Source organism: Lissotriton helveticus, chromosome 3_1 (assembly GCF_964261635.1).
Source record: "Lissotriton helveticus chromosome 3_1, aLisHel1.1, whole genome shotgun sequence".
In the NCBI taxonomy this organism is placed as follows: Eukaryota; Metazoa; Chordata; class Amphibia; order Caudata; family Salamandridae; genus Lissotriton; species Lissotriton helveticus.
Window position 1 is genome coordinate 1832027896 of NC_136061.1, and position 18291 is coordinate 1832046186.

At 46.0% G+C, this 18291-nt stretch overlaps 1 protein-coding gene across 1 annotated transcript in view; it reads left to right on the forward strand.

The window, feature by feature from the left end:
• LOC144824329 (uncharacterized) overlaps positions 1-18291 on the forward strand; it is a 60057-nt gene that overhangs the window by 25236 nt on the left and 16530 nt on the right. Inside the window, exons 18-30 of the mRNA XM_078683446.1 lie at positions 1245-1297; positions 1737-1837; positions 2747-2898; positions 5304-5442; positions 5534-5641; positions 6607-6762; positions 7029-7268; positions 7568-7724; positions 11028-11156; positions 11871-12015; positions 12341-12384; positions 12487-12687; positions 13430-17704. Coding sequence (XP_078539572.1) covers positions 1245-1297; positions 1737-1837; positions 2747-2898; positions 5304-5442; positions 5534-5641; positions 6607-6762; positions 7029-7268; positions 7568-7724; positions 11028-11156; positions 11871-12015; positions 12341-12384; positions 12487-12687; positions 13430-17704 — 5900 coding nt within the window. The remainder of the gene's footprint in view (positions 1-1244; positions 1298-1736; positions 1838-2746; positions 2899-5303; positions 5443-5533; positions 5642-6606; positions 6763-7028; positions 7269-7567; positions 7725-11027; positions 11157-11870; positions 12016-12340; positions 12385-12486; positions 12688-13429; positions 17705-18291) is intronic.

Consider the following 18291-nt stretch of genomic DNA (forward strand, 5'->3'; position numbering starts at 1 on the left):
CAGCCACATTGCATGAACCTAGTGGCAAGGTACACACCGTTCGGCGAGCGCAGCCACATCTTGACCTATAGGTCTGTAGCAGTGCAGCTGTCCACTACAAGAAGTTATACAGATGAATGCATCCTGCCTGGGCAGCCATGTCTAGAGCTGGGGCACAAGCAAATGATGGATTTTGAAAATCCAGCAAGACAGCCTCAACCACCCAGTCTCCTGCAGAGAAAATCAATGGGGCCTAATTTAGGAGGCCTTGCGTCAGTTTTGCGCTTCCGATGCGTCACTTTTTGTGACGCATCGGCGGCGTAAAACATGCCTCCTATTGCGCACTATTTACAAAGTGACGCATCTAAGCAGATGCGTCACTTTGTAAAACCCTGCGCTACATTATACCTGCGTTAGGTACAATGTATGCAGGGGGGGGCGTTCCCCCGCATAAAGATTTGTAAAAGTGATGCAGTGAAATCTACGAGATTTCACTGCATCACTTCTAAAACGCTGTTGCGTGAAAATCTTGCGCCTGCCTCACAGCAGGAGTCAGACTGACGTAGGCCCTTTCACATGGGGCTTTCCCCATGTGAAAGGATGCATTGCTGGATTTGCGTCACTTTTGCACTCAGATACGTCAGAAATACTGACGTATCTGTAACTCCTTGCGAAATAATGCGTCATACATTAAATATGATGCAACAGATATGTCGCAAGGAGTGCGCACTGAGAAGTGACGCATCGCTGCTTTCACGCAGCGATGCATCAGTTCTAAAATAAGGTGCCATGGCATCTAATACTATTTTACGAAAGTTCTGTGACTCCAGCTGTTGTGCTATTTGTGCGTTTGCAGTTTTTAAACATGAATGATGAGAGTGCAGGCTGAACCAGGACATGGAACAAATGTGTCACATATTCCTTTTATCTGCAATTTCAAACGACCAGGAAGTTATTTATTTTAAAATGTCTTATAAACATGTGAGATGATTATTGATTTCTGTGCACTATGTTGCTAAACGTAAAAACAAAACCACTCTGTACAGCATAGCCCCTGCAGGGGCTAAAACAACAACCAGTGAAGGTTATCACTAAATAAACACGAGACTTCCGGAAAGAAATTCCGGATATTGGCCACTAGGTGGCGATGAACCGCCAAAAACGAAAAAGAAAATGAAAAAGAAAATGAAAAATATTTCACAGAAAGCTGAACAAGTAGAACACTTTTCTAACGCCTTGTTGTCTTTCTCCCCTCTTCTTCACAGCACCTGCTCCCAGGGGAAGGTCAGCTGCTTGGGAGTGACAGTTAAAGACCCAGGTAATTTTCACCGCCTATCAGCGGAAACTGCAATCCTAGTCCGTGTTTGCCGCCCTCCGTCACCCTCTGAATCCCCATGCTGTACCACTGGCATTAATATTCTCTCGTGCTCTCTTTGGGGTGAATTTTACTCTCCCATTGGGTAAAATGTATTCTCTTCTTTGCTCATTCATTCATCATCTATGGACACAGATTCATCAGCGGAGAAAAGGTTCATTCCACCAGGCTAGGGGCCTAGCAGAGCAGTTGAGGGGGGGCCGAGCCGCTCCCGTGTCAGGCCCCATTGCTCCACCTCTGCATATTGTGCTCCGACTTCTGCTAAATTGTGTCCTTAGAAACCCACCGCCCCGCCCAACAAGCAGGGATTGGGAAAACATAATTTCCTGGAAGTGAGACATGCCGATATCTCACACTCCTCTCATTATGTCGCCCACTCCAGAATGCGATGCCCCCATGGTGTACTTCGACTGCGCAAATGTTTCTTCCAACGCCCAGGGCTCCGAGTGCCAGAAGAGCTGCCAGACTTACGACGTGGAATGCGTGAGTGTCTCGTAGGGTTGGGGAAATGCAGGGGGGACACACACAGGGCGAAGGCTTGGGGAGAAATTGAGAGGATGGTTTAATTTAAAACAATATTTTGCCTGCGCCTGTTCTTTTCCTTTGTTGGAGATGTTTTAAGGTATGGGCAAAGTAGGCTCTGGCCCCAGCCTTTCAGGGGGCTCCCTGATAGAGCCGACTCTGTTCTGCAGAGTCTTGCCCTGATGACCTTGAATATTTCTTAAACAGGAACAAAGTTTTCCTTCAATTTATTTTTAATGTGGCTGATGTGTGAGTCTTTTACAGACATTTTGAAGAGAAATGTTGTGTTTATGTTTCATGCAGCATCCATAAAAAAAGTTTTGTTTAGGTCAACACAAGACCTCACATATTAACAGATTATTTGCTGCTGTATTACCATATTGAAAACACGTCACAATCCCTGAACATTAGATGTGAACATATTTAGAATTTGTACAAGTGGGAATGTGCACTATTTGTCACTTGGACAAACAAGCTGGTCGCCAGCCTGAGTAGCACTTTTGAAAGCAGCTACTAAATTTCTCGCAAGACAGCGCATGCGCGCTGACTCTAGCGAGACCTAAAAAGGCATGAAAGAGCAGATATTGGATCAGAAATTCAAAGCTGTTTGGAATAGGGGCCCAAAAAAATATTTGCCCAGGCCCCCAAAATCCTTAAGATGTCCCTGGGACGGGGGGAGGAAGACCCTCAATGTTGTTGTCCAATGGCCCAAGGTCTCAAGGCTCAGCACACAGATCCTTGTCTTCTGACTGTGAAATGTTTGTAGACTGTAATGTGTTTATCGTGGACTCTTCCAGCACCGGGAGTCCGCTCTATTGCTTCTCTGCCCTGGGCCCTGCTAACACGGTCTTTTCTTCCTTGACTTTACAGTTCAGCACCCACTGCGTGAAGGGATGCATCTGCCCGGAGGGGATGGTGCTCGACGGCAAAGGTGGCTGCATCCAGGCCGAGGCCTGTCCCTGTCTCCACAATGAGGCTGAATACCAACCTGGAGAGGAGATCTCCGTCAGCTGCAACACCTGGTAGGCACTTCCACTCAACTGCTTGTCAGGAGCACCATCCTTTATAGACTCAGGCAGGGAAGAGGGAGTTGGGGCTGGTCGCTGTATGTTACTCCTCATGTGCGTGTCCTGGCGGTGACAATGAGCCCGGGGAGACGTCTCGCTACAGTCTCCAGACAGCGCCTTTGACAGCTGGGTCTTTTGCAACAGCTGAAGATGTGGTCGCCTGATAATCCAAGAACTCTTGTAGCCCAGAGAAGAATGTTTACGTAGCTTGTGGGCAAGCTAAACATTTCTAGGCTCCATTACACATCTTTCCTACCCATTAGTGTTCATATGATGCTTTCTAGCTCCTCCACAACAAAGAGAAAGCTAGTAAAGACCAATAGAACAGGCCCTATGGGAAAATACAAGTGAACTAATTTTGCTAAAGATCACTGATTGAATGCAAACCAAGAGGGCTTTGTTAAAATCATGCCCAAGCCATCTTTTTGCCCTCTGGTACAAAATGGCACCTATTTCAATGAAAGAGAGTGTAGTTTTCTTGAACACCAAGGTTGACCATTTTTGATCCACCTGGGTTGGAGCCATGGGATAGCTTTTCACTTGGCATCTTCGGTTCAAAAGACGTGGAGCCAGGTCAGATTTCCTGGATTGTCCGCAGTGGTTCCCAAAGGACCAACATCTTGTTATATTTAAAGAATACCCCTATGATATGTATCTGCAATGAAACTTAATTGAAATCATTTGTGTAGCCAGCGGTTATCCTAGATTTAGGCATGGATTGGTGCATTCTGAAACAGTGCTGGATATATCTGCTGTGCAATGTCATGGATAAATCCTGATCTTTTGAACTGTGGTAGAAAATACCAAATGGCACGGGCCGCTTGAAGATGGATGCTAGGATTTGTATAAAGCATCGAGTAACTCATTTAAGCCAAAGATTCTTAAGAAGGCGTGTGGTTTCTTGCTTGGAAAAGACTATACGTGCAGTAGGTCATGGTTCAATGTATGACAATTATTCAAGTGATGGGCTAAAAAGTGGTGTTCAAGGATTAGTTTTACAGTTTGTTGACATTACAAAATTGGGCCTTAGGAAAGATGGCAGACCTCACAGAAGACATATGCACTGTAATCCAACCAAAAAAGATCAGAAAGCTCAGGTGGTCTAAATGTTATGAAATAGATGAATACAGTGTTGTGCTCCTCTGCTGTAAAGAGGAAATCATCAGAGGGATCTCAGTGAATAGGACTCTCCTTCATTAAACAAAAGTACAAATAGAAGCCACAGAAGGGGTGGGCAAGATGCCACCTTTGTACAAGGTGAAAGCCCTTTCCATGTCATATGAGGATAATGAAAAAAGAAGCATATCCAAATATGAGCACTCTGTGCCCTCTCGTTGCCTGTGCCTGCTTGACTTGAGTAAGGACCTCAATGATGCACACGCTGTGATCTGGGGCCACCTGGAGCTAGAAGTGACCAGGAAGACGCTCATGGGCACTGGTGCTGAGGGCAGTGCTTGCCCAGAATATTCCACTTCAAAGAGCTAAAAAGAGAAGGGAAGGATGGTGTTGCAATTAGACAACTGAGGTAGGGAATAAGGTTTAAAAGTGGAAGTGTTCCTCAGTGTTTGATGCATTTGAATGAGTATTTTGAACTGAAGAGACTAGTTACCTAATGACAGGTGTGTCAATCTGCTGCATCTAGAAAGTAACTCTGAGGGGCATATTTACAAGTCCCTAATGCCGCTGGAGCATCACTTTTTCTGACGCTCTGGTGGCGTTTCTCCATACCCCATATTTACAAGGTGGGATTAAGCCACTTAACATGGCTTAATGCCACCTTGTACATATGCCCCTTTCCGCAGTAGTTCACTGCTGCAAGGGGGAAGGTGATGGGTGTTGCATTGGGCATCCCACCGCAACACCCATTGCTTTTTGACGCCGCTCCATATTTACAAATATGTGGAAGCACCAAAAACTTAGGCCAGGTAAAACCTGGTTTTAGGATGGCGATACGAAGAGAAATTAATCATTTCTCCTCGTATTTTGCTCTTTCTGTGTGTGCTGTTCTCTGTAGCACACAAGGAAATTGCAAATCACCTTTAAAGATGGTTTATGTGCAGGATGTTTATGTGATTATTTGAGCTAGGCAGCTTTTTTATTGCCAGCGCTAGGTGAAAGGCAGGGGTGCACCATTTTTGTAAATACGGCGCATCCCTGCATTTTGAAAATGTCTGAGTGCAGAATTGCCAAATTTGGCATTACATCACGCTCTGACATTCTTGTACATATCTCCCTGCATTTCAAGCTGTGCCCAAGAGCGCTAAAGCGTGGAGCATGGAATATGTTTTGCGGGCAGGAGCAGGGTGTACTTGTTCGACTGCACTGCTTCATTGATTGATGAGAGGGTTTCTTGCTCACAGCACCTGCAAGAACCGGAAGTGGCAATGCACTGACAAACCTTGCTTCGGCACCTGCACAGTATACGGCGAAGGACATTACATCACATTCGACAGCAAGCGGTACAGCTTCAGCGGGGACTGTCAATACACCCTGGCTCAGGTATTTATGGAGTATTCTAAAATGGCGCCTTCTCGCAGCCCGCAACCTGCCGAGGACCATTGCTTATTAATACCAATATCCTTCTCCTCAGGACTACTGTGGCAACAGCACTGCTGGCACCTTCCGAGTGATCATCGAGAATATGCCCTGCGGCACTACTGGCACCACCTGCTCCAAAGCCATTCGGGTCTTCATCGGGGTGAGTACCGCGTGCTGCGTATGAATTAAAATGGCTGGATGTCGGATGGAGCTCTAGCTGGAAACGAAACGAAAGCTAGCATCACCACACGAAATAGGCACTTGATTAAATTATGTGGCTGAAGATGTGAAAAGCATCTGTTCCCTGTTGCTTCAAAGAGTTGTAATTGCTCTGAATGAACTGATGAACTCACATGTGTTCTGTCTAGTAAAGGGTTTCTTCAATGATGCCTCTGGTAGGAATGTGACTGATCATGACGTTGGGGTACAGCAATTCCCATCTGTTGGAAGTCCAGGGATCTTTGCATAATGATTAGGTAATGTCAGCACAGCGGCCCTCTGCACTCAATCAACATTTCTGCAAGCCACCCTCAATCCTTTAAGTACTGACACCTTTCCGTACGTTTTAGCGTGGAGGCTGAGGAGTGAACGGCTATTACATCTGAGGATCTTTCTCACTGCTTAGAAAGCCAGCACAATGGACATGATTGAGGTTGAACCTGAAGACTGAGCTACCCCTCTCAGCCATAGAAGTGAGATACAGACCCTTGATTGGGCACGGAAATAGAAAACCACACTGCCAGCTCTCATGCACTTTCTCATTTGGGCACGAATTGGGTGCTATGTTTCATGCACTGAGAATTGAAATCCTCCATTAATATTCATTCAAGGATTCTGATTGTTCATTGGATAGATGTAGATGAGTCAAACATGCATTCTGGCAAATAGATAAAGTCCAACAGCATACACCACACTATTGTATATGTTAACAGGTGCAATAAAAGAACATTTTGATCTACTTTTACAAGTAAAGATCATTTGGAAAGGTTGTAAAGAGATGAAGTAGTTTACTGCTAAAGCCACTCACTCATTGGCCGTCACTGCAAATCGAGATTGTTTTTTGACCTGTCTTCCACCTAATTGAGCCTGTGTCTTTTCCAGGGCAATGAACTGATCCTGCATGAGGAACACATCGATGTGGTGCAAAGGGACAGCACGGTGGATATGCCTTTCAATGTCCGCTCTACAGGCATCTACATGGTGATCGAGTCAAAGCATGGAATGGCCCTCATGTGGGACAAGAAGACCAGCATGTTCCTCAAGCTCAGTTCAATATTTAAGGTGAGGATTTAATCAAAGAACAATACATGTGTTCAGAGGACACAATAATCCCTTGAGTAACTTTATACCACCAAGGGATAAGGTTCAATGGTGTTTCTAACTTCCCATCCCCACGAAAAACAACAGTCTCTGTGATTGCATGTTGACTTGGCCAAAGGCATTGGCATGCGTATGGCACAAAACTCCCTGCAAGTATTTTTCTCATTAATTTGTAAATGCTTGTGATGAAAGACTATTGACCCACCCTTGTTTGGCTCGTTACATAGGGCACGGTTTGTGGTCTCTGTGGCAACTTTGATTCGAATGGTATCAATGACTTCACTACCAGAAGCCAGTCTGTGGTTGGCGATGTACTTGAATTCGGGAACAGCTGGAAAGCCAATCCCACCTGCCCAGATGCCTTGGAAACCAAGGACGCTTGTACTGCCAACCCGTACAGGAAAGCTTGGTCCCAGAAACAGTGCAGCATCATCAAAAGCGACGCCTTCTCAACATGTCACTCACAGGTAACGTTGTCCGGTTCTTGAGCGACAATTCTGCTAGGCGTATCAAGTCACAACCCCCTTTATGTATAATAAAAACGTTACCACTGAAACCATCCACCAAGCTGAAGGATTTCTAGTGATCTGATAACACACATTGACTCCCCTACCAAGTTGGTGTGTTTGTAACCACACTATTATCACTATCTGCGAAACCATAGCACCACTCTTCTTAGAAGCTTTTTACTTACTCAGAAGGTTTAGATTGGATGTACGCATTGTCTCCTCCCATTCCCAGTTCTTGTGTTTCTTTCTACTCACAGGTCGACCCAAGCAAATACTACGAGGCCTGTGTGACTGATTCCTGTGCTTGCGACACAGGCGGGGATTGTGAATGCTTCTGTACGGCTGTTGCTGCTTACGCCCAGGCCTGCAGTGAGGTTGGAGTTTGCATCCACTGGAGAACCCCAAATATATGCCGTACGTATACGTGGACAGAACATGCAATTGAAAAACTTCAGAGTTAGTGAAGTTGCAGCATAAGTCATTGAGAGAGAGAGAGAGATAATGTTGCTTACATCTAGGGAAATGTTAGGATGTGTTGGAGATAAAGGTGTTGCTTTCAATGGCACTTTCCAGAAAAAAGAAACTTTTTTTTAGTTTTCATGTTCATGTGTGTCAATTGAGACTAGACATTGCACAAGATCTCTAAAGTTCACATGAATTTTACATTTCGATTGTACAATAATGAAATAGGACCACCAACTCCTAGTTACCCAGGGTTTACTGATGTCATGGGATTGGATAATCTGTCTGTCTGTCCGTTTGTCTATCTGTCAACTGTGTTGGTCTAGTTATCGATCTGTCTACTACACAGGATACATACCAGGTAATGTTATATTATGTTCCTAAAATGCCATTTAAGCTTTCTCTTTAAATACTGTACCAAAGGGACACACTGCTTAATGCATATACACAAAGAGCAATAATGTCTAAGCGGAGTTGGTGAAAACCTGCCTATAGGGCACTCTGTGTGCCTTACACAGGTGTTTGAATGTCATACATACCAGTATGTAATACAAACTCCTCAGGGATAGGGGAAGGTGCTCTCAGTCTTCCCTGGTGCTGTGTTGTGGAGGGGTCATTTCCTTACTGTCTGCTCTTTTTTCAACATAGTGATTTGATGAACTTTAAGGATCTTGACAGTATGAAATGTATGTAAAAATGTCACCATGAGGGAACCACTTCGAAGAAAAGTAGTAACAGTGCATTTTAGTTTTAGACCACTAACGAAAATAAGAATGAAAAGATGTACATTTTCAAGAAACAGTTACAAATGAATATGTTATATAGGTAAAAGCATCTGAGAGTAAATAAAAGACAGGGCTTGAGTTAATGTGGGTGGGGGGTTAAGGGACAGATTAGGTTTAATATAAAGATTAGGTTAATAATTAAATTAGGATTTGGAATAGATTATGGTTTAGGGTGAGTTCGAGGCAAGGTGGCTGGAACCCAGATTTTTTAAAACAAATTGTTGTAAAACTTATTTATTACTGTCCATTTAATGATAATGGAAAGTTTTACTTCTTGAAAATTCATTCTAGTAGGTTTCTTATCAAAGTATTATGTTTCTAAAAATATTCTCCACTCCAACACGTAGCTGTTATAGTAGCGTGATCAAGCTAAGTGATAAGTAATATGACGGAGAGCCTGATCGAGACTCTTCCCTTCAGGGTGATGGAGGACTTTACGCTTGCCACCCTGATGGACTGCCGCCCACCAAATTAAGAGCTCACCACTGGTCCACTGGTGACCCCTGCACCTTGACAGGAACCGCTGTCATGGCAGTTGCTGTTATGGTACAAGGGGCCTCATTTATGAAAAGTGACGCATCGCTGCGTGAAAACAGTGATGCGTCACTTTTCACTGCGCTCTCCCTGCGACATGATTGATGCGTCCTATTTATAATATGACGCATCATGTCGCAAGGAGTTACAGATACGTCAGTATTTCTGACGTATCTGTAGGCGCAAAAGTGACGCATTGCTGGAGTGTGTCACAAAAGTGACGCAACTCCAGCAATGCTTCCTTTCACATGGGGAAAGCCCCATGTGAAAGGGCTTGCGTCAGTCTTACACCTGCTTTGAGGCAGGCGCAAGATTTTGACGCAACAGCGTCCTAAAAGTGACGCAGTGAAATCTCATAGATTTCACTGCGTCACTATTACGATGCTTTTTGCGGGTGAACGCCCCCTCTGCATACATTATACCTGACGCAGGTATAATGTAGCGCAGGGGTTTACAAAGTGACGCATCTGCTTAGATGCGTCACTTTGTAAATAGTGCGCATCAGGAGGCAAGTTTTACGCCGCCGATGCGTCACAAAAAGTGACACATCGGAAGCGCAAAACTCACGCAAGGCCTCATAAATGAGGCCCAAGACGTTTGGTGGACAGCTGCTGTTGATTTTGACAGCAGTCTACAAAACTTTAACAAAAAAAAATCCCAGGGCCTCATTTATGAAAAGTGACGCATCGCTGCGTGAAAACAGTGATGCGTCACTTTTCACTGCGCTCTCCCTGCGACATGATTGATGCGTCCTATTTATAATATGACGCATCATGTCGCAAGGAGTTACAGATACGTCAGTATTTCTGACGTATCTGTAGGCGCAAAAGTGACGCATTGCTGGAGTGTGTCACAAAAGTGACGCAACTCCAGCAATGCTTCCTTTCACATGGGGAAAGCCCCATGTGAAAGGGCTTGCGACAGTCTTACACCTGCTTTGAGGCAGGCGCAAGATTTTGACGCAACAGCGTCCTAAAAGTGACGCAGTGAAATCTCATAGATTTCACTGCGTCACTATTACGATGCTTTTTGCGGGTGAACGCCCCCTCTGCATACATTATACCTGACGCAGGTATAATGTAGCGCAGGGGTTTACAAAGTGACGCATCTGCTTAGATGCGTCACTTTGTAAATAGTGCGCATCAGGAGGCAAGTTTTACGCCGCCGATGCGTCACAAAAAGTGACGCATCGGAAGCGAAAAACTCACGCAAGGCCTCATAAATGAGGCCCACAGTGTTTGTTATTGAAAAACACAAAAACGAATAACCTGCATATCCTGCCTTTTTCTCTCGCTGTGGGGTTCATCATTTGGTTTTTTTCTGTCCTTCCCTGACCGGTTTTACCTGGCAGGGATGGAGAAAAAAGGACATCAAATCATACAATCTAAAAAGGGTGGGGGGCCATCAGTTTGACAGACGGGGAACTGCATCGTGAGCACCCTGTTTGGACAACTCTAAGTGAACCTTATGTTACTAGAATAGTCAGATTATAAATTCATTTTGTGTATTATTGGTGAAGTCTCTAAAGTTTGCTTCCAGGCAAACGCCAGCTAGGCACTTCTGGAGATCCCCAGCCAAGGATCTAAGTCTTGGCACTAACTAGTGTTAACCAGGTAGCTTAACAGTCAGTAACCAGACATGAATTGGGTCACATTTGCATATATCAATGGAGAATGTACGAAGGAAGGTGTTCAGATGGGATCTGCTAATGCCAGGAGATGCTGTAAGACAGAATCAGGCGAACTATGGATGCCTAACTTGATAACACATTCACCCTGCTCCCTCGTGTACATTGTGCCTGTCAGGCCTTTGCTAGTCTGTGCCCTCGCAGCGGCATCAAGTTGCATGTATCTAGCCATATACAGCTCAAAACACATTGTTGAAATAGCAAAAAACATAAAAGACAAGAGGTGCTCCATTGTCTTTCTCTCTGCAGCTCTGTTCTGCGACTTCTACAACCCAGATGGGGACTGTGAGTGGCACTACAAACCGTGCGGCGCCCCATGCATGAAGACCTGCGTCAACCCTGGTGGGAAATGCCTTTATGAGTTGCCCGGCTTGGAAGGTATGGGAGAAACAATCTAGACTTTGTCCATATTCTGCTCTGTTTTCAGCAGTTATGATCATTTGAAACAGTCCACACTGGACAGTAGAGATGTAGTCAGGATGCAAAGGAGAGAAGTTTGTAAGTTGTCTTCCCAAACTAGGCTTGTGCTGGGGTTCAGAGCTAACAGCCTTGCCATGGTCGAATGCCAGAACATAGATAGGGAGTGTGGAGGCCCAACATATTCAGAGGGGAAATCTGTGGGCAGGTAGAACTCTGTTGCTTAGATATGTCTGCCACAATGTTCGTTCTCTCAACCCATTCTAAAGTCTAAATACTGTGGGTCATGGGGGAAAGGTATTTGGAGTTGCACCATGATAGCTCCCACAGGTTACCATGGCACATTCCTGGCCGTTCTCAGCTCTCCCTTGAGGGACCAAATTGTTTTAAAATCCCCCATTTGTCCAGATGCTAGTTCAACTCTGATTCATACCGCCAGGGATGCTTATAAGCAAGTAACAAAAAAGATGGCTAAATTGTCAATTCTTCCAATAACAACCTTTCAAATATGAGACAACATTGCAGTATCAAGGTCATCCTTCCTACTAGCTCGACTTAGTGGGTTTCGAAAAGCTTTGACAGGAAATAAGCAAACATAGAAAGCTATGTTGTTTCCATCTCCCCGTTCCCTTGCCTTTTCATTTTTTTCATCTGTTGTCTTCTGAAAATCTTTAGGTTGCTACCCCAGCTGCCCAGAGGACCGACCCTACTTCGATGAGCAGAACATGGCCTGCACTGCTAACTGTGGCTGCTATGACAATCATGGCAACCTCTACAGACCTGGCTCCAAGATCCCCAGTGTGGAGAACTGCATGTCATGGTAAGGGAGGATGAGTGAAAGGGAAATTAATTGCATGTGACCTCCTTGATAAGTGGTTGATGGCTTCTTTTGATTCCTCGCGGGTAATCATCATCATTTTTGGATGTCCTGCCTAGTGATAGACCTCTCTGAGTCTCTGGGACCTATGCTTGATTTCTGAGATGGAGTTAAAATAATACCTCTGCATGTTTTCTTGCTTGACTCATGTTTGTATAAGTTTGCGTGTGTGGGCTGCTGGCAACAAAATTGCATTTTTTGCTCGAAAAGTAACAGCGCATGAACATTTGTGATGCTTGTAACTCATGTCTACCTTCTCTCCAACTAGCTCGTGCATTGGCAATGACATGAAATGCAACTACGACCTTACAGGTAAGATGTCAAGGGTCGCATGCGCAGTATCGTTTTTTTTTGCGACAGCATTGGTTTTCCTAGGAGCGTGAATATTCCCTGACTACATGCTTGATTTTTCAGCCTGTTTTTGTTCTTACGGTGGCAAGAAGTACAAGTATGGTGACGAAATCTACCGAACAGGAGATAACCTGGGCGACTGCTTTGTAGCAACCTGTGCAGCCAATGGCACAATCAACCGCCACATTACAGAATGCTCAACCACAGCACCCACCACAGCCTTCACCTTCACCACTGGCACGCCCACTTCCTCGCACACCAGCGGTAGGTTGTTTGTGTTCTCTCTGATAAACTTGCTCCTGTGGTCAGGGTATTTAGATTTCCTTTAGTCATTGGTGGGATCAGTGAGTAGGCCCAGTAATAGAGCTGGATGGCCCTATGGCGGTGTGGATCAGGGCAGTGGTTTGGCACAGAGACTGTTATTTCTGAGTAATTTTGGGCTTTGGCACCAGCAAACCTCAATATGTCATTCTCATGCTTACTTCAGCATTGCAGGCGCTGTTTGGTTTCAAGGTTCCCCCTTTCTTATCAGACGGCAGTCATTCAGTAGCAAAGGCAGTGTGACTTCCTATGAGCAGGCACCATCAGTACCAGAGTCATAGTGCCTCCTGGTGCTACCTGACTCAATATTTGTGGGTCACTGCAGAGACACCAACTATTAAATTCGGGAGGGAGGCGGATAGCTTTTTATTCCATAGAACTTGAGGAAAATCGCGAAAAGTTGACACAATGTGGTTACTTTGGTACTGCAGCTGCTGTTGAATCTGGCAGCAAGTGGGATAAACAACACTACAATGTATTCCAACTTGAACTTTTCATTAAGATTTTATATTATCAGTATTTTATGCCAATTGACTTAATCATACTAATGGTTGGATTCAACTAATTTTCTCAATTATTTGTACAGTACCATGTGAAGTACTGGCATAAAGGGAACATATGATTATTTTTCTCAATGAGTAAAATAGTAGGTAATATTGTTTGTCCTTTTCTCTCTCCATCGCAGCACCACCCACTCCTACCGTCTGTGTCCATGAGGTATGCAGCTGGACAGATTGGTTTGATCATAGTTACCCACGGTCAGGACCTGAGGATGGAGACTATGAGACATTAGAGTTAATGGAAGAAAAGGGGGAGAAGGTTTGTAAAACGCCAAAAGAAGTCCGCTGTCGAGCTGCAGATCTTCCAGAGTCCTCTTTGGAAGAAGTCGGCCAGGTAGTGGAATGCACCCCTCAAACTGGACTTAAGTGCAATAACAAAGATCAGAAGCCAGGAACCATGTGTCGCAATTTCGAGATCAGCTTTTTATGTTGTTCCTATGTGCCTTGTGGTTCTACGCCTTCATCAACCACCACTTCTGCCACAGAACCAACCACAACCACAGGAACTACAGGGGCCCCATCAACACCTACAGGCACAGAAACAACTACAAGCGCTGGCACTACAGGGACACCACCAACAACAGAAAAACAACCAACAACAACCACTGGTGTGACAGGGAGACCATCAACACCTGGCACTGAGCCAACTACAACCACTGGTATGACAGGGTCACCATCAACACCTGGCACTGAACCAACTACTACCACTGGTATGACAGGATCATCATCAACACCTGGCACAGAACCAACCACGACCACCGGCACTACAGAGACACCATCATCACCTGGCACAGAACACACTACAATAACTGGTACTACGGGAACACCATCAACACCTGGCACAGGACAAACCACACCCACTGGTACCACAGGAACACCATCCACACCTGGCACTGAACCAACTACAACTACTGGCACCACGGGGTCACCAACACTAGGCACAGAACCCACTACAACCACTGGTACAACAGGGACGCCATTGATCCCGGGCACAGAGTCAACCACGACCACTGGTACCACTAGCACTCCAGGGACACCATCAACACCTGGCACAGACAAAACCACACCCACTGGTACCACAGGAACACTATCGACACCAGGCACTGAACCAACTACAACTATTGGTACCACAGGGTCTCCAACACCAGGCACAGAACCCACTACAACCACTGGTACAACAGGGACCCCATTGATCCCGGGCACAGAGTCAACCACGACCACTGGTACCACTGAAACATCATCGACACCTGGCACAGAACCAACCATGTCCACTGGCACTACAGAGACATCATCAACATCTGTCACAGAACCAACCACAACCACTGGTACCACTGGAGGACTATCAACTCCTGGCACTGAACCCACAACAACCACTGGTACTACAGGAACCCCATCAACACCGGGGACTGAGTCAACCACGACCATTGGTACTACAGGGGCTCCATCAACTTCAGGCACAGAACCAACTACAAGCACTGGTACAACAGGAACACCATCAACACCGGGGACTGAATCAACCACAACCATTGGAACTACAGGGTCTCCATCAACACCTGGCCCTGAACCAACTACGACCACTGGTTCAGCAGGAACACCATCGACACCTGGTATAGAACCAACCACAACCACTGGTACCACAGGAACACCATCGACACCGGGGACTGAAGCAAGCACTGGTACAACAGGAACACAATCAACTCCTGGTACAGAGACAACCACTGGCTCTACAGAGACACCATCAACACCTGGCACAGAACCAACCACAGCCACTGGTACCACAGGAACACCATCGACACCAGGCACTGAAGCAACCACAAGCACTGGTACAACAGGAACACAATCAACACCTGGTACAGAGACAACCACTGGCACTACAGAGACAGCATCAACACCTGGCACAGAACCAACCACAACCACTGGTACCACAGGAACGCCATCGGCACCAGGCACTGAAGCAACCACAAGCACTGGTACAACAGGAACACAATCAACACCTGGTTCAGAGACAACCACTGGCACTACAGAGACACCATCAACACCTGGCACAGAACCAACCACAACCACTGGTACCACAAGAACGCCATTGACACCAGGAACTGAAGCAACCACAAGCACTGGTACAACAGGAACACAATCAACACCTGGTACAGAGACAACCACTGGCTCTACAGAGACACCATCAACACCTGGCACAGAACCAACCACCACCACTGGTACCACAGGAACACCATCGACACCAGGCACTGAAGCAACCACAAGCACTGGTACAACAGGAACACAATCAACACCTGGTACAGAGACAACCACTGGCACTACAGAGACACCATCAACACCTGGCACAGAACCAACCACAACCACTGGTACCACAAGAACGCCATCGACACCAGGAACTGAAGCAACCACAAGCACTGGTACAACAGGAACACAATCAACACCTGGTACAGAGACAACCACTGGCACTACAGAGACACCATCAACACCTGGCACAGAACCAACCACAACCACTGGTACCACAGGAACGCCATCGACACCAGGCACTGAAGCAACCACAAGCACTGGTACAACAGGAACACAATCAACACCTGGTACAGAGACAACCACTGGCACTACAGAGACACCATCAACACCTGGCACAGAACCAACCACAACCACTGGTACCACAGGAACGCCATCGACACCAGGCACTGAAGCAACCACAAGCACTGGTACAACAGGAACACAATCAACACCGGGTACAGAGACAACCACTGGCACTATAGAGACACCATCAACACCTGGCACAGAACCAACCACAACCACTGGTACCCCAGGAACGCCATCGACACCAGGCACTGAAGCAACCACAAGCACTGGTACAACAGGAACACAATCAACACCTGGTACAGAGACAACCACTGGCACTACAGAGACACCATCAACACCTGGCACAGAACCAACCACAACCACTGGTACCCCAGGAACGCCATCGACAACAGGCACTGAAGCAACCACAAGCACTGGTACAACAGGAACACAATCAACACCTGGTACAGAGACAACCACTGGCACTACAGAGACACCATCAACACCTGGCACAGAACCAACCACAACCACTGGTACCACAGGAACGCCATCGACACCAGGCACTGAAGCAACCACAAGCACTGGTACAACAGGAACACAATCAACACCTGGTACAGAGACAACCACTGGCACTACAGAGACACCATCAACACCTGGCACAGAACCAACCACCACCACTGGTACCACAGGAACGCCATCGACACCAGGCACTGAAGCAACCACAAGCACTGGTACAACAGGAACACAGTCAACACCTGGTACAGAGACAACCACTGGCACTACAGAGACACCATCAACACCTGGCACAGAACCAACCACCACCACTGGTACCACAGGAACGCCATCGACACCAGGCACTGAAGCAACCACAAGCACTGGTACAACAGGAACACAGTCAACACCTGGTACAGAGACAACCACTGGCACTACAGTGACACCATCAACACCTGGCACAGAAGCAACCACCACCACTGGTACCACGGGAACGCCATCGACAACAGGCACTGAAGCAACCACAAGCACTGGTACAACAGGAACACAATCAACACCGGGTACAGAGACAACCACTGGCACTACAGAGACACCATCAACACCTGGCACAGAACCAACCACCACCACTGGTACCACAGGAACGCCATCGACAACAGGCACTGAAGCAACCACCAGCACTGGTACAACAGGAACACAATCAACACCTGGTACAGAGACAACCACTGGCACTACAGTGACACCATCAACACCTGGCACAGAACCAACCACAACCACTGGTACCACAGGAACGCCATCGACAACAGGCACTGAAGCAACCACAAGCACTGGTACAACAGGAACACAATCAACACCTGGTACAGAGACAACCACTGGCACTACAGAGACACCATCAACACCTGGAACAGAACCAACCACAACTACTGGTACCACAGGAACACCATCGACACCAGGCACAGAACCAACTACAACCACTGGCACTCCAGGGACACCATCAACATCTGGCACAGAACCAACCACCCCCACTGGCACTACTGGAACACAATCAACACCTGGTACAGAGACAACCACTGGCACTACAGAGACACCATCAACACCTGGAACGGAAACATCTACGACCACTGGTAGTACAGGAACAGAATCTACACCTGGTACAGAACCACCCACAACCTCTGGTACTTCAGGGACACCATTAACACCTACTACAACGCCAACCATGACCACTGGTAGCACAGAGTCCTCATCAACACCTGGTACAGAACCCAGCACAACTATGGGTACCACGTCAACAACTACTTCTGTTACAACTACCTGCCACTGCAAAGTTGGGGAGAATCTGATTCCTCCTGGTGAGTGAAGATTTTTTCATGTTAATGAGCTAACAAAAATAAAAAACACATGCTTAGCAATTGTATTTTAAGGCAGCAATTCCTATATTATTTGTGCATTTAATCAATAGTAGGGTTTTTGTGTCAAGGAGAGTCACTGCATTAAATTGTACTAACAATGATGAATCCTGATTGGACGATGAAAGTCTACAGTAGCAATTTTAGTGGGATATGCCCTTCAAACAAAAAAGTCTGTGGAGTTTTGAGACAGGAATTGATTTACCATTTTGAAAGAAATATCACTCTAGTTTCTGTCCTAAAAAGGATATCTTATCCTAAAATGTGGTTTAGTGGAAGGATTTATCTGAAAAAGAAGATGTAACATGCCTTATGGCCAATGGTGTTTAAAGACCCAAAGTTTTACTCCAGTGATCTGCATGTATTTTTCACAAATTCTACAATTACTAAATGTGGATTGCAAAGCTGTACGCAAGTGGGATTTAACATGAAAATAGTACCCAATAAACTTGTGAAAAAACAATTAAACGATTTTGAATTTCCATTCCAGTTTGAAATTTGGGAAGTAAAAAGGGTTTTACTGTAAACTC